Source organism: Dryobates pubescens, chromosome 1 (assembly GCF_014839835.1).
Source record: "Dryobates pubescens isolate bDryPub1 chromosome 1, bDryPub1.pri, whole genome shotgun sequence".
Taxonomy (NCBI): domain Eukaryota; kingdom Metazoa; phylum Chordata; class Aves; order Piciformes; family Picidae; genus Dryobates; species Dryobates pubescens.
This window is the reverse complement of record NC_071612.1, coordinates 28,381,677-28,404,865: the sequence shown is the minus strand read 5'-3', so window position 1 is coordinate 28,404,865 and position 23,189 is coordinate 28,381,677. Positions and strand designations below refer to the sequence as shown.

At 42.5% G+C, this 23,189-nt stretch overlaps 1 protein-coding gene across 1 annotated transcript in view; it reads right to left on the bottom strand.

Moving 5' to 3' along the window:
* The window catches only part of CCSER1 (coiled-coil serine rich protein 1), a 903,890-nt gene that overhangs the window by 752,937 nt on the left and 127,764 nt on the right, over nt 1-23,189 (bottom strand). The window contains exon 5 of the mRNA XM_054163290.1: nt 12,199-12,292. Within this exon, the coding sequence (XP_054019265.1) occupies nt 12,199-12,292 (94 nt within the window). The remainder of the gene's footprint in view (nt 1-12,198; nt 12,293-23,189) is intronic.

The following is a 23,189-nucleotide window of genomic DNA, read 5'->3' as shown; positions in this document are numbered from 1 at the left end:
TTGGCAAAGTGAGGTGTACCATTTTTACAACACAGTACAGAAGAGTATCTCAGCCATACAATCCAAAAGCAGAGACATCTTCCTGGGGCCTCTGAGAGGCAAACAGATTCTCAGAAAGACAATGCACCCCTGACCCACCTCCAAGCATTAGCTACTTGTTGACCGCCCACCTGAAGCTGAAACCAGGCTGCAACAAAGCTTTACTCACCTGCAGGGCATTTATCTGCCAATTCCACCCCCGAGGGAAGTTGGAGATAAAAACAGAAATAAAAATGGACAAAATCCAAAGAATATTAAGTATTTGACAGACTCCTCACAGGGATAAAAGAAGGGACAATAGGATCTCATCACAAGAGGCTCAGGCACAAGACATAAAACATTAAAGCCAACTAATATTTTCAAACACCACAGCAGATGTCACCCAATCTTTGATTAATGACAGATGGTAGGAACCATTTTAGAAAGATTTTAAAAGTAATTTATCTTGAACCCAGGCTTTAGCTGATGAGTATGATAGGCTTTTGCAGTACTTTTTTCCCCTCCTTTTGTTTCCTCCATTGGCATTTCATCAGCAGAAGCAAGCAGAAAATACCAGGAGCAGTAACAAGAGCAGACACACCAGCAGCAGCAAGGCTAGCATCTGCTCTGCTTCCTGGAATGACATATGAAGAGGCAAAAAAAGTAACATAATTGGCCTCCAAAGACTGTAATGACTCTAGTTATTAATAGGGCTCCATCCCAACAGTATCTTGAGTATCTCTCAAACATTCATACCAAATCCCCATGATTACAGAAGCATCACTTTGATGCAGATTTCTAGTATTACTGTGGGCTAGTCACTTGATTTACTTGTAGTACGTACAAAGAACCCTGCTCAACCCTGGAGACATAGACTCAAGCTTTAACTGTCAGACTACCTTGCTTTCTTTACCTAACAGTGGAGCTGCAAGGATCCCAGAGACAAATACTTCGAATGTCAGAAACCATCACTAACTCCCACTTTTTAAACACACACAGTTTCAGTCTGACCTTGAAGCAGAACCATTGCAGAACTCATAATTGTTCCTCTTAGTCCCTAAAGCTCTTGATTGCACTCACAAAAACCTAAGAAGCAGCAGTATATTCCTCTCTTAAGTTCTCATTACATTTCCATTTTGGCAAGACATCCAGTTCAGTGCACTATGCTCTTTTGCCCTTCTTCTCTATCTGTGAAGGAAAAAACTCCCAGTATCTGAGTTACAGCTGTGTTCCTCTGTGATGCTGATCTTCTAACCACTTCATTGAACTGCAGCAGATTTACAAGCCCACATCGTTAATAATTTTTTCATCGCCCAGGAAGGAACCTTACACTTGCATTTGCACATATCAGTCCTTCACCCTTCTTCACATCAAAAAAAAAAAAGAGCTAAAAATACTAATTTTCTCAGGAAACTGAGTTTTTTCCTGGTTCTACTGAGAACACACAGCACAGGCCAATTGTATCTCAGACATGTTACACATGTTCTTGGGGATGCACAGCTAGAAGCTAGTGTTACATGCCTCCTGTGGCTCTTCATCTAAGTTCATTGGTAACTCAATTTCTCAGGTAAAATACACTGGAAGAGTTTTAGGGCAAAATTAAATTTGTAGCAGTTGTGGGTTTCTCTCCCCAGTTAAGATTGGAAAAAGACACCATTCATTCACACAGAACAGGAACAAGATTCCCAGTTCAGAACTTCTTTTCCAGAATATGGTCTAGGAGGACTAACCTTTTATAGAAATCATAGGTTTGTTTAGTTCCATCCTAACTTCTTCTCTAGTCATTATCTCTTACCATTATTCCTTTCAGAAGCTGTAGATCACAAAAGAGTTTAGAAGACAAGTTTTATTTCAGTTCCCTGGAGACCTTAATTTACTCCTTTACTGCATCAGATGTATTAAACATAGTTTAGTAGAATATGTCATTCTGAAAATCCACCAGCTGCTCTAGCTTTTCTAGCTATGGAGAAACCAGTTGCATGGGACTCTCCATACTTCACAGCCATGCTGGAAATCAGATACATGTGTAACATGAGACTGAGCACAGTTCTGGCTCATGCTGCTCTCACTTCACAACAAGAAGTTTCACAGAGGAATAGCAGGCATTTATTCAGTGAGTCTTCTTCCCTTGTAAAATTAAAACTAACAGGAACTTTCCCTTTCAGTTATTATTAAGATATGTAGATAGCAATATAATTAATGTAGTGCAGTCACACATCAGTTTTTGTTATGTTGATTATTAGTACTGATTCATTTTTTATTATCTTACTGTCCAAAACCTGTAGTGACAACGCAAGGTATTGCTCAGCTAAATATCTGCGAAGCTGGTTGCTGGCAGAGACACCCAGCTCTTTGCTACTCTACCACTGCCACTTTTATTTTGTTCAAAACCTGTCACTACAAACTACGCATTACGAGCGGGTAACTGAAGGGCTGTTGCCCTGGTTTAACCCAGTCTGTAAGGCAGACATCTCCAAAGGTGCCATTTGGGAATGGTGAAACTTTCAAAAGAGCTTAAGGAGTTGAGTGCCCAACTAAAAATCAAAATATGTCACTGCTTTTAAACACAGAAACATCTTTTGCTGTCACACAATAAATTCATGGCTAAACCAATTCATCCAAACTACCTAAATACCTAGTTGCTCATTCCATGCAGGTGTTTGACAAAAATGTGTAGTTAGGATATTCTTTTACTATTCTCTATTTAAAGGCAAATTGAAAATACAGAGAAATCTGCTTTTCTTGCACTGACATACACAAATGGATTACACAGGCACATTGTCAGACTCTCAGAGAAAACTTCTGCATGGGAGCAGGAGGTCTGCTTTGCTGGTAGAAATCTCAGCAAAACATTCAGCAAGCGGCATTTGCCCCCTGTGAATTTCTGTGCTAGTGGCATTGTCTTATAAAAAGATATCCCACCTCCTCAGAAAACAGCAGTGCTAGTCCCAGAGCTCACTGCCCATGCTGTCCTCCGATGGAAGTGATGCCGACTCCAGGCCTCTGCCAGCAGTCGCCCCAGAGCCAAAGGCACCCTGCGGTCCCCTCCTGTGGGCAGGCTAACAGCTCAGGCTTTCGGGTTCAATGAATCCCAGCTGATCCACCACAGCTGAGAAGCTGGCTTCCAGCCATTTGCTGCCCATGATTTATGAACACGGCATCTATTTCTACTCAGTTATTACACTTACAAAATGTTTCACATTTCAAAAGCATTACATTCACTGATGCTTCGCAGTCTGTAACCACCCATGTTAAACGACCCGCTATCTGCACTGCATTTTCCTGTACTTGTGCTTTAATAGCATTTCTATTTCCCCCATTCCCGGTCAAAAATAACAACCCCAAGACACCAAGGGGTTTCAGCTCAGATCAGCAGTCCTACCCTCCACTACAAAATGAATAAAAATAATTAGTACATTTAATTAATAGACACAGGAGGAGCTCCAAACTACCACAGAATTTTCACACAGCTTGCTGATTACACTCAAAATAACTTGGTAACTACCTAATTAATATCACTGGGTCATCACACCAAAATTTAAATTTGGCTGGGTACTGATGGCAATTGATATGCAGGCTGTCTGGGTACATGTGGTAGTTTTAGGCTATGTCTTTAAAATTTAGCTGCAGATTTTGAGCAGAAAAGTAGAAAAATATAAATTAATCACTACTGGATGTAAAAGAAAAACAAAAGATTATTCTAAACAAATTCATGGGATAACTGTCTGGGATAAGAGAAGCTATATCATAACAATTCCACACACTTTCACATTCCCATTCCTTTTCCCTTCTCTTCTAATCTTGGATGATTTGCTTCACCTGGGAGAAGATAACGTGCTTCTGGCTGACCTTGGGATAAGTCTAACCCACTGCTTTCTCTCAACTCCTTTCTCTCTTGGGACAGGGAGGTTTGGGGGGGCAGTGGGGGCTTCTTTGGTCTTCTGACCAAGGGAGTTTTCGTGTTGTTTAGTAACTGTAAATATCTGTATAATATTGCAAATACTGTATACTTTGTACATGTTCATTGCATCCCATTGTAGAGTGTAGTTTTTGCTTGTAAATACAGCTTCATCTGCTTCTAACTGGGTCGGTCTGGCTGAAAGTTAATGCTAGGGGGAAACCTCAACCCACAATAGAAGAGTAATACTATAAAAAATTCTGACTTCTGAAAAACAAGTGTGCTGTGTTTTTGTTACTGAGGCTGCTAACACCAGAAGCAATTATGTTCCTAAAAGATCATCATCTGATGATTACTGTAAGTTGACATTTCTGGAAGTGTACTGAAGTTGTGCATTCATCTCAAAAGAAAATCAGTTTCTTCCTTACCCTTGGAAGTCTGTAAAATTCATACTGTAACCTGTTGAATTAATAACAGTCATTTTTTAATGACACAGCAAATATGTGTGTTGTGACAGTACTCTAGCCCCTCACACTCCACTTTGGATCTCACTAAATAAAAACTGCCTAATCCAATCACATGACAAGGCTACTGCCCACAGGGTTCAACCACTTCCTGAAGACCTAACTCTCCCTGCTCATTACTGACAGTACTAAGCAGACACCATACCACAGCACGGCATGTTAAACATAAACATCTATTTAGCACCACATGAACAAGTGGTAGCTCATAAGAGTGGTACTATGGTATTAGAACTTCACATGCTTATTCCATTCAGTTACGTTGACACAGAGCTATGCCAAGAACAGGCCCTTCAACATCCACTAATAGAAGAAAATATAGAGGCACAAAAGTGCCACTGCCATCATGTCAAAAGCCACTTTCTCAAGTCACATGTACTCTTTTTTATTCACAAACCTTGAGCAAGTGTCAAAGCATGTGTTTTACCATGTACAGTGAATCTGCCAGCACTGTTAGGTCAGATCACAATGTGCTCTGTCTCTTAAAGTACTTGGTTCTTCAGGAGTTGAACAACATTGAGGTGGCTGTTAAAGCACAGTTCCATATTTCCACTTCTGATTCATTTTTTCCAGCATATGAGAAAGCTCATTTCATTTATGAAATAGGCTGTGTGAAACAACTGTGCTTTACATCTACACTGGATCAGTGCTTTACAGATGAGGCTGAGACTTTAAATCCACAATGGCAAAAGCTCCAGCTGAAGACAAATCTCTTCTGAAAATTAATGTGAGCTACATTATTCAAAACTGTTCAGCAAGCATTGAAGAAACAATATGATGGATGTGGTAAGCCAGTCCAGGTACCCAGCTCATCAATATCCCACTTGTGAATACTCACTGTGTAGTGGAGAGCCTGATGTGGAGGTGCCATGCACATGCGCTTAATATTCTGTACTGTGAGCAACACCCTCAGCTGTAGCCAGGCCATTTCCCACAAATCCCAGCTACATACAGCTCTGTCGAGAGATGCAGAGGCACCAGTCTTATGACACTGACAGCAAATAGGTAAGAAATGACAAGGGACCTTGACTAGCTATGCCTGGGTGAGCCTTTAGAAAAGGCTGCGTAGTGCAGTCGTGTTTTCTTGACAACCACAACCATACTTGAGGGTTTGCGCAGCCAATAGGCTGTGACACACCACCACAAAAACACAGCTGCCCGTTCCCCACTGCTTAAATCACTAAATATGAAGGTCTTCCTATACTTGGAAAATGATGGAGCAGATTATCCTGGCAGCAATAACTGCACACCTGAAGGATGGCCAAGGGCTCAGGTCCAGCCAACATGGATTTAGGAAGGGCAGGTCCTGCCTCTCCAACCTGATCTCCTTCTATGATCAGGTGACCTGTCTGGTGGACATGGGGAGGCCTGTGGATGTGGTCTACCTGGACTTCAGCAAGGCATTTGACACTGTCTCCCACAGCAAACTGCTGTCCAAGCTGTCAGCTCGTAGCTTGGACCACAACACCCTGTGCTGAGTTAGGAACTGGCTGGAGGGCCGAGCCTAGAGAGTGGTGGTGAATGGTGCCACATCCAGCTGGCAGCCAGTCACCAATGGCATCCCCCAGGGAGCAGTACTGGGCCCCACCCTCTTTAATGTCTTCACTGATGATCTGGAGGAGGGGATTGAATCAGTCATCAGCAAATTTGCAGATGACACCAAGTTAGGAGCAGATGTTGGTCAGTTAGAGGGTCGAAAGGCTCTGCAGAGGGACCTTGACCGACTTGACAGATGGGCAGAGTCTAATGGCATGGCATTTAACAAGTCCAAGTGCCAGGTGCTGCACTTTGGCCACACCAACCCCATGCAGAGCTACAGGCTGGGGTCAGAGTGGCTGGAGAGCTCCCAAACAGAGAGGGACCTGGGGGTACTGATTGACAGCTGCCTAAACATGAGCCAGCACTGTTCCCAGGTGGCCAAGAAGGCCAATGGCATCCTGGCCTGCATTAGGAAGAGTATGGCCAGCAGGAGCAGGGAGGTCATTGTGCCCCTGTACTCTGCATTGGTTAGGCCACATCTTGAGTACTGTGTCCAGTTCTGGGCCCCTCAGTTTAAGAAGGACATTGAGACACTTGAATGTGTCCAGAGAAGGGCAACGAGGCTGGGGAGGGGTCTGGAACACAAGCCCTATGAGGAGAGGCTGAGGGAGCTGGGATTGTTTAGCCTGGAGAAGAGGAGGCTCAGGGGTGACCTCATTGCCCTCTACAACTACCTGAAAGGTGGTTGTAGCCAGGTGGGGGTTGGTCTCTTCTCCCAGGCAACCAGCACCAGAACAAGGGGACACAGTCTCAAGCTGTGCCAGGGGAGGTTCAGACTCAAGGTGAGGAGAAAGTTCTTCACTGAGCGAGTTGTTCGTCATTGGAATGTGCTGCCCAGGGAGGTGGTGGAGTCGCCATCCCTGGAGGTGTTCAAGAGGAGATTGGACGTGGCACTTGGTGCCATGCTCTAGTCATAAGGTCTGTGGTGACAGGTTGGACTCGATGATCCTCAAGGTCTCTTCCAACCTTGGTGATACTCTGATACATTTGGGTAATCAATACTTGGAATCAAGCAAGTCATGTTTCACCAGGGAAAAGGGAAACGAATGGGGTTAAATTAATGCTGTCACTTCCTATAAACTGGCAATGGTTTCCCGCTATAGAAACCACTAACTTCATTATTTTACAACAGGAAATCAACACCGTAGCATATTTTTAAAGTCTCATTTACTTAGAGTAATAAAAAGGTACCCTCAAGGCTCATCATGTATGTCATATTATGCTTAGTTTTGAACAGTTTAGCTTAAGAACAGAATGCCAAAATCTCAGCAGATCACGCTGATGAGTATTATGCATTTGTATGCAGTAGTGGTCTCCTCTCACTAAATACTACAGAAGTATTGTTTTGTTAAATTTCAAACAATTGGTTTAGGTGGGATAATAAAATATCTCTGTCTTAAAGGCTTTAACTCAGCAACACAGCCATTAAAACAGAAGCAAAAGTAGTAAATGAACACAGCAAACTGAGAGAAGGACAGAAAGGAGGGAATTCCAGACTTCTAAAGCCATGCTAAGACTAGAAACACACAGAAGTTCATGTCAAGTAGAAACATCTACATGAGGTTTGCCAGTACCTCCTGATCCTGAACTGCATGATTATAGAGAAAAAAGTTAGGGATAGTTTGTAATTTTTCAGTACTCCTCAGGGTTCATGGTGCCTTTCTGCAGGAACCCCATTTCATGAGGATGCTGCTGGAGGGCAACCAGCTCATTAGGGAAAAGCTGAGAGGACAGAACAAGAACACAAGTGAAAAATGGGTTGAAGTAATAAAAACAAAAATAAAATAAAATTTAAAAAACCAAACAGAACAATGAAAGAGGCAACAGATCTTTGTCTCCTTCTCCTTTCTGATTAATAAAGTGTTCCACTTTCTGGAATAATGTCTCCTTGGCTGCCAGTTGGCTCCTAGCTCCTCTTTTAAAATTCACTCCTTAATAGCTATTTCTTTCAGAAGTCCTTCCAATAGTATCTTACTTTCTATTCATAAATGGCCACTAAAATGGTAGTAGATCAATACAGTATCCTCATTTTATTAAATTATTATCTTGTCAGTTTCAATAGAAATTCAGAAAGATGTATCATCACCTTAGCAAAAAACAGGGTTTGTTTCAAAGCAGAAGCTGCTGAGCTATGGCATTATCAGTCCTTCACTAAAGTTTCTAAAGATCTGGAGCTCCATATGGCAGCAAAGAGACTTTCTCCATTTGCCTTTAACTAACCCATCCACTCTGGTGCAACACTTGAGACCTGCTATGTTTCAGCAATATAGCTTGCAGCATACAGCCTCCTGACCAAGGAATAGTTTGTGATACTTAAGTTTGTTTTAGTAGAAGATGTGATGTTAGCTCTGGTATTTCTGTAATCTGTCTTTTTAGAGATGTTCACAGCATCTTCAAGAATAGGCACTTTCCTGGTTCATCAGCTATCCCTCTTTAACACCTGAAGAAAGAAATTACTTCTTGTCCAATTATCTCTCTTCATATTTCATTGTATTTATTAGAATACTGAATGGAGCTTCTCTTGGTACATTTCCCCCAATAGCAATTCCCCACAGAATTCTTTACAGACAAAGTGGGGCACAAGTGAAGTGCAATATGGCTCTAGGACTGATTGCTTTAACCAAAGAAATGCTAGAATCACCATCAGGATGTAAAACATCAATTCATTGCACTACCAATAGTCAGAGTAGTGTTCACTTCCAGCGAAGAAAAATCTAAGGTTTCCATGGGGGAAAAAAAAAATAAAGAAGGAAAAAAAAAAAAAAGTAAGAAGGAAAAAAAAAAAAGGAAGAAGAAAAAAAAAAAAAGAAGCCAAAAAAAAAAGTGGGGGGAGCATTTCCTGTCATATTTTCATCCTCCTCAATACCTTCATTCCAGTAACCTCTCTAGAAGCACATGCACGAACTCCCGGGCGACTTCAGGACAATGCATGAGTGGACATCAGATAGACAGGTCCCTTGCCAGTATTACAGAAACAAAGAACTTGTTAGGAGTGCAAACAAATATTGCTGCAAAATGTATCAAATATGTAAAACTCACAATCTTCAACATTCAATATACAATGGACAGCATTGCATAGGGATGAGGAAGCCCACAGATCTGTAGTCCGGTATTGTCTTGAATAAGTTCTCATGAAGTAACCCACAGTAAACTATCAAGCCCATCATCTTAAAGGATCCTCTACAAAGAGTCCAACCAGCTACTAGCAAATACTATGGAAAATCATCTACTCTTGTTTCCAGGCTGGTCATGTACTGAAATAATTAGATAGCCCTTTGGGTCTATCCAAATTCAATTACAATAAGAAATTCTATCAGAGCAGTACTGGCTCATCCTCCGTGAGGAATCTGTTTGCTTTCTGTTTATGAAAGGGGCAAAAAAGCACATTCTGCTTCCCATTATCTGCAATAGCTGATATGTGCATGCCCAGAAATAGGATCACTTCCAATCTAATGAGTTTATAGAAGTTTAAAGTTCTGCATTCATCTAGCTGCACATCGTGAACATGATCACTTGATCGCTGTTGTATTCCAGTGCATCAATAATACACATCTTAAATGTAAGATGTTTAGCAGAATTCTATTCAGGTATGAATGGAGAGGTCTGCTGGAGAAAACAAAGAAGACCAACAGCAAAAACAGAGAACAGATTGATATGGAATTGCTAAAAGGAATTTTGGTTGAAAAGTCTTAAATCCTGGAAGTGTGCCACAGCTAAATATAGTGGTCAGAAAAGCCACTTGTCAAAAATGTTATACCACTAACTGACTCCAGGGCTTTTACACTTCAGTGGTATGTAAATGCTAAAAGACTCTGAAGATTGAGGCTCTTATCTCAATATCTTGACATGAATTAAGATGATGACTTAAAAACAACCACATCTAACCATTTTGTGTCAGATTTTAAGTCAGCATGAAGACATCAGCTTTATTTGGTGAAATTGTATCAACTGAGTAACTCAAAACTAAGCAACTACTAAGCTTCCTCCCCCCAGAGCTAGGCCTCCCACCAAACAAACCAAAGAGCAAATACTAATAAGATGAACACCTTTGTGTTTATAGACAATTTAAGAAAGATGTTGAGATGCTCAAATGTGTCCAGAGAAGAGCAACAAAGGTGGGGAGGGGTCTGGAGCACAGCCCTGTGAGGAGATGCTGAGGGAGCTGGGGTTGCTTAGCCTGGAGAAGAGGAGGCTCAGGGGAGACCTTATTGCTCTCTACAATTACCTGAAGGGAGGTTGTAGCCAGGTGGGAGTTGGTCTCTTCTCCCAGGCACCAGTGACAGAACAAGAGGACACAGTCCCAAGCTGCACCAGGGGAGGTTCAGGTTAGATGTTAGGAAGAAATTCTTTCCAGAAGGAGAGATTGGCCATTGGAATGGGCTGATGGTGATGGAGTCACCATCCCTGGAAGTGTTTAAAAAACAGACTGGATGAGGCACTTGGTGCCCTGGTTCAGTTGACTGGATGCTGTTAGGTGATAGGTTGGACTTGATCTCGAATGTCTTTTCCAAACTGGTTAATTCTGCAATTCTCTATCTCTGCATTACTGCTCAGAATAGAAATGATCACCATTCTTCAAGGAGAAATGTAGATAGTTCTGTTTTAAAAGCATTTTATTTGCTCTGGATAATGAGTCAGGAGTACAAAGACTGTGTCATATTATATCTCCATCTTAATTACTTTTCTATTTAGGCCTTATGATCTTACCTCTTTCAGAACCTGCTACAAATTTTTATATTAATATTGGATGTACCTTTTCCATCCACTGTTAATTCAATGCTTTATAAAGATAAAAGAACAAAAAAAGAAAAAAAAAAGAGAAAAACACCAGGGATGCAAAATGCAACACATCAGGGAAGTTTACTGAAGGAAAATGGTTCTGCCAGTTATTTTTGCTTCCAAAAGGCCCAGGGAATGAACAAGTCTAAACCAAATGATTTCATATAAAATGCACTGTTCAGTTTTGAAGCTTTTTGACCCATGTTTCTTCACCAGGTGATAGCATTATTTAGCACTGGTCAGAAGGGGCCATTTCTGTGCAGTTGCTTCCTAGCTCCCAGTAGCTCAGGAAACTACGATCACATGCATGCTGCCGCTAGAACCCTCCATGCTCTCTGAGTATTCTGCTTTCTAACAAATGAAACAGAATAAAAGACTTATCCTACAAGCAGATAGGCAAACAGACTTTAAAGTACAATACAGCAGTTAAATAAATTATCATAGGGATAATTCAGAAATGCTTATAGAATTACCATATAGAGAACATTTGAAAGAGGAGCATAACTCAAGCCGTTTATCTGTTTGCATCAAAGGCAAGTTCAGCAGTGAAGATGGCATGCACCAGCAAGCATGTCTCATAAACCCCATTGCAACAGAAGTCAGCACCAATGTGCACTATAGGTACTGAAGTGGGTAAACGGAGAAAAAGGGATCAAAAAACAGCAGGTAGAAGGCAGGATGAGAAGTGCTCCTGCTTGAAAGCATGTCATTGTCATAACGGAGTATCGCAACAGAGTACAAGCTCACACCTCCACCTGTGATCGTGTACAAATCTCATGTATGTTTCAAGCCTCTCTGAACCCTGAGGAGTTACCAGGACTTCCATTCACAAACTGGGCCCCACACTATCCCATGTCACAGCCAAAGGAAATGCAAGATTCCCCACTGCAGGTGTCTCAACTTACTGAGGATTCCTTGCATAATCCTGTTATAAAAACTGCTCTGAACACAATGTGAATTGAACTTTGTTACTTCTATTAATCAAGGTACTGCAACACTGCCTTAGCCAGCTGTGACAGAAAACATCCAGACAGATTCGTGTCTCAAGTCAAACCTTCTGTATTTGAAGCATATTACTCTAGCACACACCAAAATGGAACTGCAAATACATCAGCATTGGTCTTTTTGGTAACTGCCTGGGGTAAGCAGGAGTCATTTTAAGTATCTAGAAGGGTCTGCTGCTGGTGCTGGAATTCTTCTGTACCTGTAAAAAAAGTCACTTCCACTTCGTAACTGACCATATGAAGTCTAAATACAGTGTAAAGAGGATCTTCCTGTTAAACGGCAAATGCATTTAGAAATAATTACAAAATGCAAACTGCTCTTCCCCTTCCGAGAAAATTACTTGTTTGTTTCCAAGTAATTATACAGAACACATTGACTTCAGATTTCTGTAATAACAACCACCACTAGCTGAAAATGTTGCATATTTATCTGACTTACCAGAATGATGGTGATGTTGTTCTTCTAGGAACTCCAGGTCAAGCATTAGGTCATCTTCATCCAACTCACAGGAACCCAAGTTATTCAGAACATCCTAAAAGAGGGGGGAAAAAAGGGGGTGGGGGTGGGGGGAAGAAAGAAAAAGAAGCATGAGAAGCATTTACCTGAGTAATCACATCTACAAAATGCATACAAGAGGGAGCTACAGAATTTTTTTCTGCCAAGATGGGAGCAGTGAGAAATTGTACGAAACAGTTGTCCAGGTAGAAATGCATTTGTCATTGGTCTCTGTTTTCACAGGATCATGAATATTTAGTTAAAAAAAAAACCCAAACAAAGAAACAACAGAACTGAAAGGAATACCATAGATATAACTCTGTACTTTTTTTTTTTGTTGCAAGTAAGTGATGGATTTGTATCTTTCCAAGTTTACTCACAGCTTTGTATGAGGCATTAAAATACTATTTTTAGTACAACAACAAGTTATCAGTATTTGGTTGTCATTAAATTTTGGAATACTAAGCACTACCTGTCCTTACCAGTATACTCTGAAAAGAGATTTACCATTCTATTCATCCAACGGTTAGAGACAGAAATTCAGAGTAAATATGAAATTCAAGGCACAAATAACCAACTCATGAATTTTTAAGTATTAAGCTGTAGTAAAGGCTCACATGTACAAAAACCAAGTGCCTGAGTGTTAAGTGTAGCTGTGTAGCTGCTCTAGGTCCTCATTCCATTTTTGTGATGCCTTTTGTTTGCTAAGTTTTAACTACAGATAGATAAGGCAGGTTTACACAATATACCCTCTGGAAAGCCAAAAAGGAAATGAGGGGACTAAAAGAGTAGCTTTTTGCGCTATGTTTTGCCCTACAGGATTAGCTTCTCAGAAGATAAAATTCCTAGTTACAACTCAGGCAGAGATCTTCGCCCTCTGAACTGAGTACAGCAGTATCAGTATTTAGGCTTCATTTGTGGTCACAGAATGGTATTCAGCTTAGCCTCTGCAAAGCTCTGCCTGGACAAGTGCCAGCAGCTAGACACAGGAATAAGAACGTGTGTCTTTCTCCCAGTGACGGTAGAGCGAGCTGCATGCATGTATAGATAAAGAAAGCCTCCTCTCTGCCATTCAGGCAGAAACAGCAGGAAGAAGGCAGCCCACACCAGAACAGTTCACTTCTCTCTTGTTCCCTGTTCCTGTCCTCACCACGAGCAGCTTTAGAAAATAAGGAGACAAGGCAAATGGTTTTTCTAGTACCTACTGCCCTAAAGTTGCTACACTCAATGTATTAATCATTTAGGCATTCACAGCAAAGTAAGTCAGTAAATCCTGCAGGAGAGTCTGGCACCCCATAAATCTCATGTACTCCCCACACAAATGTAACCCAGAGAACATAGGAATGCAGTGCAAAAGAGGCCAGTTGATCATCCCACAGTACCAAGCTCTCTGTGAGACATCTCTATAGCAATCTGCTGGACAGAAACCAGAAATATAATACATGAAACTAGCAAAAGCCCTCCTTGACTTCAGTTCCAACCATGTTTCCCCCCCCCCCCCCCATTAGATTTCAATTATTATTTCAATTATTATTACACTCACTCAACTCTTTTAAGTAATTATTTCTTTAAATTCTGATTTCTACAGTTTTACAAACACCACACTGGCAACATAAGGACTTTTCTTGCATCCTTTCCCTTATGTACCATCAGCACAAGAAAACTACTCTTGAGGTACAGAAGCCACTGTTAATGTTGTTACTGTATTTACAGATGCCAGGCACAGAAAGTGACAAGTGTCAAGGACAGAGATCTCCCCACAAGCAGGGAGCACCATCCTACAGAAGGAAAACATACATCATAGGAACATTACAGTGCCAAGCACACAATATCTTATTCCCTCTTTAAAGAGCTGCTAGCAAGCCTTCATCACAGTGACTGTTTATTGCCTTCACACTGACAAACTGGAAACTTTCAAAAATCAATTTATTACTATAAAGTATAAAACCACAAAAATAAACCAAGAAAATGCAACATGCAGGTTCATTCTATCAGGTTCATTCTATCAGGATTAGAAGGGCTGTGGTGAGTAGATCAAGAGACACAAGCTTTTGTAGTCTAGATTTGTGTTAACACATAACAAATCCCAACTAAAACAAGTGTGCTAAGGAAAACGTACTCTGTATTAAATGAAAGTGAGAGAACACACACTGACCAATGTTACAGATAACCTAAAACTTACATAACTTTTGAATTACTGTTGGAGCTAGTCACAGGGGACAGGCGAGGTGCCTGAGGTCTAGAGAAAAGTAAATGTCACTCCAGTCTTCAAAAAGAGCTAGAAGGAGGACCTGGGTAACTACTGACCAGACTGGAAGGTAATGGAACAACTCATCATTGGCGCTGTCTCTAGGAATATCAAGGACAAGAAGGTCACTGGGAGCCTACAGCTTGGTTTTATCCAGGGGAAGTCGTATCTGACCAACCTGATAGCCTTTGATGAGGACATAACCAGGTGGATAGATGATAGCAGAGTTGTGGATGTGGTCTGTTTTGATTTCAGTAAAGCATCTGACAGTCTGCCACAGCATCCTTGCAGCTAAGATGGGACAGTGTGGTCTAGATGATCAGGCTGTGAGGTGGATGTGAACTGGTTGAAGGGAAGAAGTCAGAGAGTTGTAGTCATTGGGTCAGTCTAGTTGGAGGCATGTATCTAGTGGAGTCCCTCAGGGGTCAGTACTGGGAGCAGAGCTGTTCAATATATTCATCAATGACCTGGATGAGGGCACAGAGAGCACTGTCAGCAAGTTTGCTGATGATACCAATCTCAGAGGGGTGGCTGACACAGAAGGACTGTGGCTGCCATTCCGCCTGACCTGGACAGGCTGAGAGTTGGCCAGGGAGAAATGTGATGAAGTTCAACAAGGGCAAAGGTAGAGTCTGGCACCTGGGAAAGAACAACTCCATAGACCAGCACAGGTTGGGGACGGACTTGCTGGAGAGCAGTGAAGGGAAAAGTGATCTGGGGGTCCTGGTGGACAGAAGGATGTCCATGAGCCAGCAATGTGCTCTTGTGGCCAAGAAGGCCAGTGGCATTCTGGGGTGGATTAGAAGGGCTGTGGTGAGTAGATCAAGAGAGGTTCTTCACCTCCTCTACTCTGCCCTGCTGAGACCATGTCTGTATTATTGTGGCCAGTTCTAGGTCCCTCAGTTCAAGAGGGACAGGGTGCTCCAGGAGAGAGCCACAAAGATGTTGAAGGCAGTGGAACATCTCCCTGTTGAGGAAAGGCTGAGGGAGCTGGGGCTGTAGCTTACAGCAGAGGAGCCCAAGGGGTGACCTCATTCGTGTTTAAAAAGACATGAAGGGCAGTGTCAGGAGGATGGAGCCAGACTCTGCTCCAATGATATTCCATAGACAGGACAAGAGGCAACAGGTGCAAGGTGGAGCAGAGGAGGTTTCACAGGAGCATAAGGTAATACTTTTCCACTGTGAAGGTGGCAGAGCACTGGAAGAGGCTGCCCAGAGAGGTTGTGGGGTTTCTTTCTCTGGAGACTTTTAAAACCTGCTTGGACACGTTTCTGCATGACCTACTGTCATGGACTGAGTTGAACCTGTTGCTGCTATCCACACCATCCTGCCTCATGTCATCTTCAAAATGTCAGTGCTGGCTGGAGCAAAGTATTCTAGGGCTTGAAGTTCAGATTGCAACATGGGAGCCTTCCTGTTCTGGTCGCTGCTTCTGGGTCCTTGGGTGTTGTCTTTTCCACATGGATGGCAGCCCTGGGTTGGGCTTTTAGCCCTCTTGCTTCTGCTGCTTTACCTTGTGCTTGTTCTGCAAACAGGCTGAGGGAATTGCGCATTTCTGTACCATGTTTTTTGATCAGTAAACTCTATTCTTACCTCATTTTGGTTTTGCCTCAATCCCAACATTTTGAGTGTTACTTTTCCCTCGCTGCTGTGTTGGGACAGGAGCCAGGTGAACCTGCTGGGTCAGTCTGACCCACTTTGTTGTGATTCAAATCATCACATTCTTTGGCGCCAACTCGTGGCATGAGAAGCTGCTGTCTTAATTAAGACAGACAGATTTTGGCAGGAAACAAGAGGATTGAGATAACAAAAAGGAGAGATAACAAGGGCATTCAATTAAGGCTTGAAGCTTGTTAAAAGAGTTTTATATAGTTTTATTCCCTGTGCTGTGTTCACTACGTTCCTGGAGAATTTGCTTCCCGCTGGCAGCTGGCTCCAGTGTGCTGGCATTTTGTATCTAATTCCTTCTGGTGAGGAGCTTTATCTCAGGACAATGGCTCACAGCTCTGATGCTCCTGTGTTGGCTACCAGCAGGCCAGGGTTTGTGCAAAGCAATACAGGACTTTTTCAAGAGTATCACTGAGAATCTGCCCCCACGCTGAATAGTGCTGAGTGGCAGGGTGTGTAGGAATGTCTGAGTAAATTCTTAGGGCAGTGGAGTCCTCCGGTGGTTTGGAAACTCACCCCTGAGCAAGTGCAAAATCCTGACAAGCCAGTGAACTGTTTGGAAAGAGTCTGTTGCCAGCCCAGGAGTTCCTGAGAGACAGAAATCTTTGCAGTGTGTTGGGAATTAGCACCTGCATATTGAACTCTTCTCATCAGTGTTCAGAGTGCTCAGGAGCAAGACAAGGTCTCTGGGCCAGCAGACATGGCTGCAGCAGAAAATCAGCCTATGCCAATAGCAACTCCCCTCGTATGGAAAAAGAAACCTAGAGGGAAAGCAGCTTGTCCTGCAAAGGATAAGAACAAACAAGAACCATCAGGGGAATGAGAGAAAGAGCCAGGGCTGCTTGCACAGTTCCTATCTCTGGGTTTGGAAGATGGCTAAGGGCAATAAGTGGCTAAAGCAAACAGAAGGCCTCAGCAATGAAAGAGAAAAAAAATATCTCTTTCTCTGTCCAGGCCTGTTTCAGCTGGGAATAAGCTGTTTCAAGAGGTCTATGAATTCAAGCAGAACATGTTCTACTCCCCACCTGTACAGTCCTGTTTTTCAGCCATGAGGAGCAGGTACTTCCCACTCCAAGGGAATCAATCTGGGAATGACACACCATGGTGCACCCTGTGGCTTTACTTGTGTGACCATGAGGAGGACATGAGGAAGTGGGACAGAAAACCCACTGCAGTCCTGACTGCAGGAGTCCCTGAATTACAGAGGAATTCTGTCCTGAAGATGCTGCCTCAGTGTCCAGTGGAATATCACCCAAGAAGAGCAGACAAGCTGATACTGCTGCTGATTCCCAAAGCATCATTACAAGATGCAAGTGACTCCAGTCAGAATCAGAGGGGCTCTGCCTCCAAACAGATGGAGGAGAGGGACAGCTGGGTTTATTGGACTATATGGAACTGAAGGCTTGGCAGGTTGAAGAGGGGGAACCTGTCTGTATTTCTGGTTTTACAAAGGGATCTCCCTCCTCCACATGCTGGAAGCTGCATGAAACCACATTTTGCTTTCACTTGGAGGGGTGGAAGAAGTCACCGAACTCGACTGCCCCAGGGGTAGAAACACAGCCCCACCATTCACACTGGTCATAGACTGATCCAGACTGTGCTGTAACAGAGTGGAGATCCAGAGCATCCACAATGAGCAGTCTTCCATGTACTGCAAAGCAATCTCACTTTAAGTGACTGACCTGTGATGTCTATTGTCTGATGTTGATTGCTGCTGGACACGCTGCAGATAGTATAGAATGAGGGTTGGAGAATATTATGAATTGAGTTGAACCTGCTGCTGCTACACTGTGCTGCCCTCATGCCAGCTTGAAAAATGACAGTGTTAGCTGGAGCAAAGTATGATGGAGCCTGAAGTTCAGATTGCAACATGGGATGCTTCCTGTTCCAATTGCTGCCTCTGGGTTCCAGTTTTTGGGTGTTGTCTTTTCCACTGGGATGGCAGCAGGACAAGGAGGGATGGGGGAGCAGTTTTCTGGCTAGGGCTTTTGGCTCGCTTGCTTCTGCTGCTTTGTGCTGTGCTTCTGCAAACAGCCTAAGGGAATTATGCTTTTTGTACCATGGTGGACTGGCTTTTGATCAGTAAACTCTATTCTTAACTCACTTATTTTGGTCTCATTCACAAGTGTTTTGTTTGCTACTTTTCCCTCACTTCTGTGTTGGGACAATAGCCAGGTTAATGCCCTGGGTCGGTTTGATCCACTTTGTTCTGATTCAAACCATCACATCTACTCTAGGTGATCCTGCTCTGGCTGGGAGGTTGAACTCAATGACCTTTAAAGTTCCCTTCCAACTCCTAACTTTCTGAGATTCTAAGATTTCTGCTCTGTGCTTTTCCACAAATTCCAAAAGCACTGCCAGATATGACTGAAGTATCCTCAGTCCAACTGTATTTTAGAAGGAGAATCAATTATTACAGCAAGTTAAGAGCAGAGGAACATAAGGAAATAGTCTAAACAAAGGAAGAGTTTGGTAATTTTTGTTCCCTTTTTAAGTTTAGATGCTATTATGCACTCCTGCTTGATTAACTTTTGCATTAAACTACTCACAGATCATGCAATATACCTTTTTTTATCTTGTTCATATTGTACATATTAATGTACAAAAAGCATTTTGGTGACAAGGTCTGGAAGAATAATCCTTCCAGGTTCAGCAACAGATCAAAGATTTTCATGCCAGTAGAGGCAAAAAGTAAAAAGGTTGAAGCACACAGGTTTATTTTTTACCTTAAAATTATCATCTGACCAGCTGAACTCCATATCTATGCTAAGCATCCTTTGAGGAGCCATATCAATAGCAACGGGCACAACTTCATGTTTGTTGAGCACCTCCAATGTCCTGAGCAGTAACTTATGTGTGGTCTGAAATCTTAGGTGATTGCCTGCAGAAATCCAATGATTCACAGCCTTTGTCAAAAAAAATTCTGTGTATTTGGAAAAAAAACCCAAAACACACAGAACCAAAGTCTTCCAAATGAAAGAAACTTCATCAGGTAAGATAAAACAAAAGGAGGATGTTTGTACACTCTAAATCCCTCGCTGCATATTATTTCTTTCCGGGAGGCAACCTGCACTCCATCTACCCTCTCTGTCCTGCAAGGCTAAAGGTGAGGTCTGCTCCTCACAGCTCTAACAGTTTGTCCACCTGGGCTGAGGGCTGCCCCAGCTGCCTTCTCTTTCCTGCAGCCTCTTCAATGGTACCAAGAACAGTAGGCAAGCTGAAATGACAAAGAAAACCTACTCCAGGTTTATTCATCTCAGAAGTACCTCCACCAGGGAGAAAGTCTCACTCTCTCTCTGGGACATCACTTGTACTTTATAAGGGTCAATCACAGAACTGAGAACAAACAAACTAAAGCAGTTACTGCCCATAGTAGTGAGAATTATGGCTTGGCAAAGTGAGCTGCTCTTACCTGCCAGAGGTGTTAATGATGTCTGACCAGCTGCCTCCCTGCTTTCACCACCCACCTCTGCAGGTGGAGTCCTTCAGATATAACACAGACTGCACAACTCATGAATGTGTAAAAGCACACCTAAGCAGAGAGCATTAGGTTCCAAGGGCTGTCCTAACTGAGGAATATATTCTGAAAACATTTAATTAGGAAACATAGTGAGAGAAAAGAGCTCCGAGAATGACCTGCCTGCACAGAATGGCTCTGTGGTACTGCTGCGAGTGCACACTAGCATCCTCCACACCTCTGCCTCCTCACCTCAATCTGTTATTCTTTTAAGTTAAATATCTCTTGACCCTTTCTTCATTCTGCCCCTTACCAGTGCTGCTGTATACTTTGAAGAATAACACAAATTAATAAGAAAAAAGAGAGAGCGGGAGATCAAGCCCTGAAGGATATTCAGAGTGAGTAGTTTCAAGGCTCTGTGATGTGAAGAAAAATAAATGAGAGCTTTCATCAAGGTCCCAAGGGAACATTTGTTGTTTATTTATGGTGGCACACCTCTTATTTATTCCAGGAGGCAAACTATTTAGTTAAGGCAGGAACTCTGCAGCAAAAACCTCTTTATTGACTCTGTAACAGCCCGGTAGAAACCTTAAGATATATTTCTGCTTCTGATGTCTGCTTGACTTATCCACTGTTTTGCCTTTATAATGGACCCAAAATTACCATGACAGTGCTTTTTTCTACCAGTCCATCTGGAAGTTGGTCACAATCTCTAAGAAGGTTAAGCCTCAGTCAGTACTTTGCCCATGTCTCTTGGCTTTTTCCTTGTCAGGAGAGGCTGCAGTCCCAGTTTCCCTGCCCCTCTTTCTGCCTTTCCCTGGGTGAACTATCCCTGCTTAATCAAGGTGTTCCTTGAATGAATCACTGCTAAAAGTGATACTATAAATGTTACTGAATTAAAAAGCAGTAATTTGCACAGTGTTTCAGGCATGGATACAGTACAGAAATAGTTGTATGCTACAGGGACAAATATGTATCAGACATAGTTTCTCCCAGCCAGACGGTGTGTATCTGGATAGTAAAGTGTACTCAGGGTTGCTAAAGGGGGCATCCTTACTATCTCAGTTCCCTCCTTATCTCCACCTTTATTCCTAGCTTCCTGTTCTGTAACAACACAAATTACATCTAATGCACTATACATTAATTTTCAGTCCTTCTCCAGAATAGGTATTTAATTATTTTTAGTCCTGTTCCAGCTCTGAGTCCACAACACTTAAAGTAAGTTTGAAAGCTAGAATAAAGAAAAACTAAAGGTGTGTTTGTGTTTAATTAGTCTTTCAGCTAACCAACTTACTTCTAGTGAAATCAACGTTTATGAAATTACAGTGTATGCTTCTAAAGCTGAATACTCTGGTTGTTCAGGCTGGAGAAGAGGAGGCTGAGGGGAGACCTCCCTGCTCTCTACAACTCCCCAAAGGCAGGTTGGAGTGAGGAGGGGGCAGCCACTGCTCCTTGGTGGCAAGGAACAGGAGCAGAGGAAATGGTTCCAAGCTGCAGCAGGGGAGATTCAGGCTGGATGCTAGGAAATATTTCTTCCCAGAGAGGGCTCTCAGCCATGAGAATGTTCTGCCCAGGGCAGTGCTGGAGTCACCATCCCTGGACGCGTTTAAGCAGTCTGTGGAGCTAGTGCTTAGGGTTCAGTGCTGGGTCAAAGATTGGACTGGATGAGCTTGGTGGTCTCTTCCAACTGGATGTGTCCTGTGATTCTGTGATATTGACTAAACTTTCATCTTTATTGTGTCTTTTGCTCAAGTTTTGTACCTGTGTGTTTTGCCACTGCTCTTCCTCTGATGCAGATCTATGCAGAATACTCACTGCTGCAATTGAAACCAAGAAGGTGAACTTTGTTCACAGGCATCCCTCACAAAATCACAGAATGGTAGTGGTTGGAAGGGGTCTCTGAAGATCATCTAGTCCAACTTCCCAGGCTAGAACACTATCACCTAGAGTGAGTCACATAGAAACACATCCAGGTGGGTTTTGAGTTTCTACAGAGAATCCACAACCTCTCTGGGCAGCACTTTTTCAGTGCTCTGCTACCATCAAGTGAAAAGCTGTTTTTTATTATCACCTGTGTTGTATACAGGTGTCTTTCTCCTGAAGAATCTGTAACCCTACTACACTGAAAGCCCTAAAATCCACGGGAATAATTTCTTAAAGGAGTTTCAAGATGTTTTTAGAACTACAAAACCAAATTTTGAAAACTCACTTGAAAAAAATATCCTTTGGGTTCTCTTTTGTTTTCCTTTCCACCTATGCTGACCTCTATACATCTTTCTGATCATTTTCCTCTGTGTTACTGTTCTTAACTACTTTATGAATACAGATTTTCATATCTTTCATTTTTTCTGAAGATAAGGATTTAGTGTTCATGTCTACCCATTGAAATGATGTAGTAAATGTGGTTTATAAAATTCCTCAGAGAAAAGCAGCCCTAGTGCTCTGTGTATAATAGTATCTTGGTATTTAGTATTATGGATTCCTTTTCTCCTTCACTGTAGAAACATATGTGGGGGGCATTTTGAAACAAATGGTTTTGCAAGAGCAGACAGAAAACACACTCTAGGGAGAATAATCCGATTCTTTTGTAATGAAGGTTGTACGTATGACAATGCGCCTGTATCTCTCAGGGTCACCACCTATCTGATGCTGGAAAAGATCAGAATTTAATACTTATTTCAAGTCTGAAATGATTTCCAGAGATTGCCGAAAGATAGTACTTCATCAAGATTTTATTCAGCAAAGGAACATGACATACAATCAGCATAAGAATGAAAAGTGAGATATACTCAAGGAAAAAGAAAGACCTTGAGCTATTTAAAGTAATGTTAACTCATAAACCCATAACTGAATATTTCATGGACATAATGAAGTACTTCCCTGTGTAAGGGAAGCACACAGTATTTTCCACCATATTCCTGGTTCTGCCTTTTCAATTCTCCCTGTTCATTAAAGCAATGTCTGCAAGGATGCTGAGTTTGCCTGAGTGATAATAACTAATGGACTCTCCTAAGAGGTCTCAGTTTGCTCTCACATGAAGTTCACTAAGGCAGAGTAGGGTTGGCTCCCTGAAGCCAGAGTCCCAGCAAAACCCTAGTCCCACTGGCAGCAGGAACTGGAGCTAAGCACACTTCTGTCAGACCAACAGGTCAGCCAGCATTAGACAACAGGTGACAGTGGCACCTACCTTCAAATTCCACAGGGAAGAGCATTCCACAAAATACCATGTTATGGTATAGCACCAACTTTCACCCTCCTAGTGTTAATCAGCTTTCCTGCCATAGAGACAGCACACACAGGGATCTGACACCCAGAGGTCACCAGTCTACCTCTCACCACAAACCTGCTGAGGCTTGTCCTCCCACACAGCAGCTACAGATGCTGCCAACTGGTCTTGGACATGTTAGCTCCTGCAAGCCATCCAAATACCTCCCCACTGGTGAGGACAACATGCACCTGAAATCCAGTTTGTCAGTGGTGATCACAGTGCAGTAGTGTAACTTGCCTCCAAGAGTGGAGCCGTGCATGCCTGTGGGCTCACCTGTGCAGAAGCAACCAAAG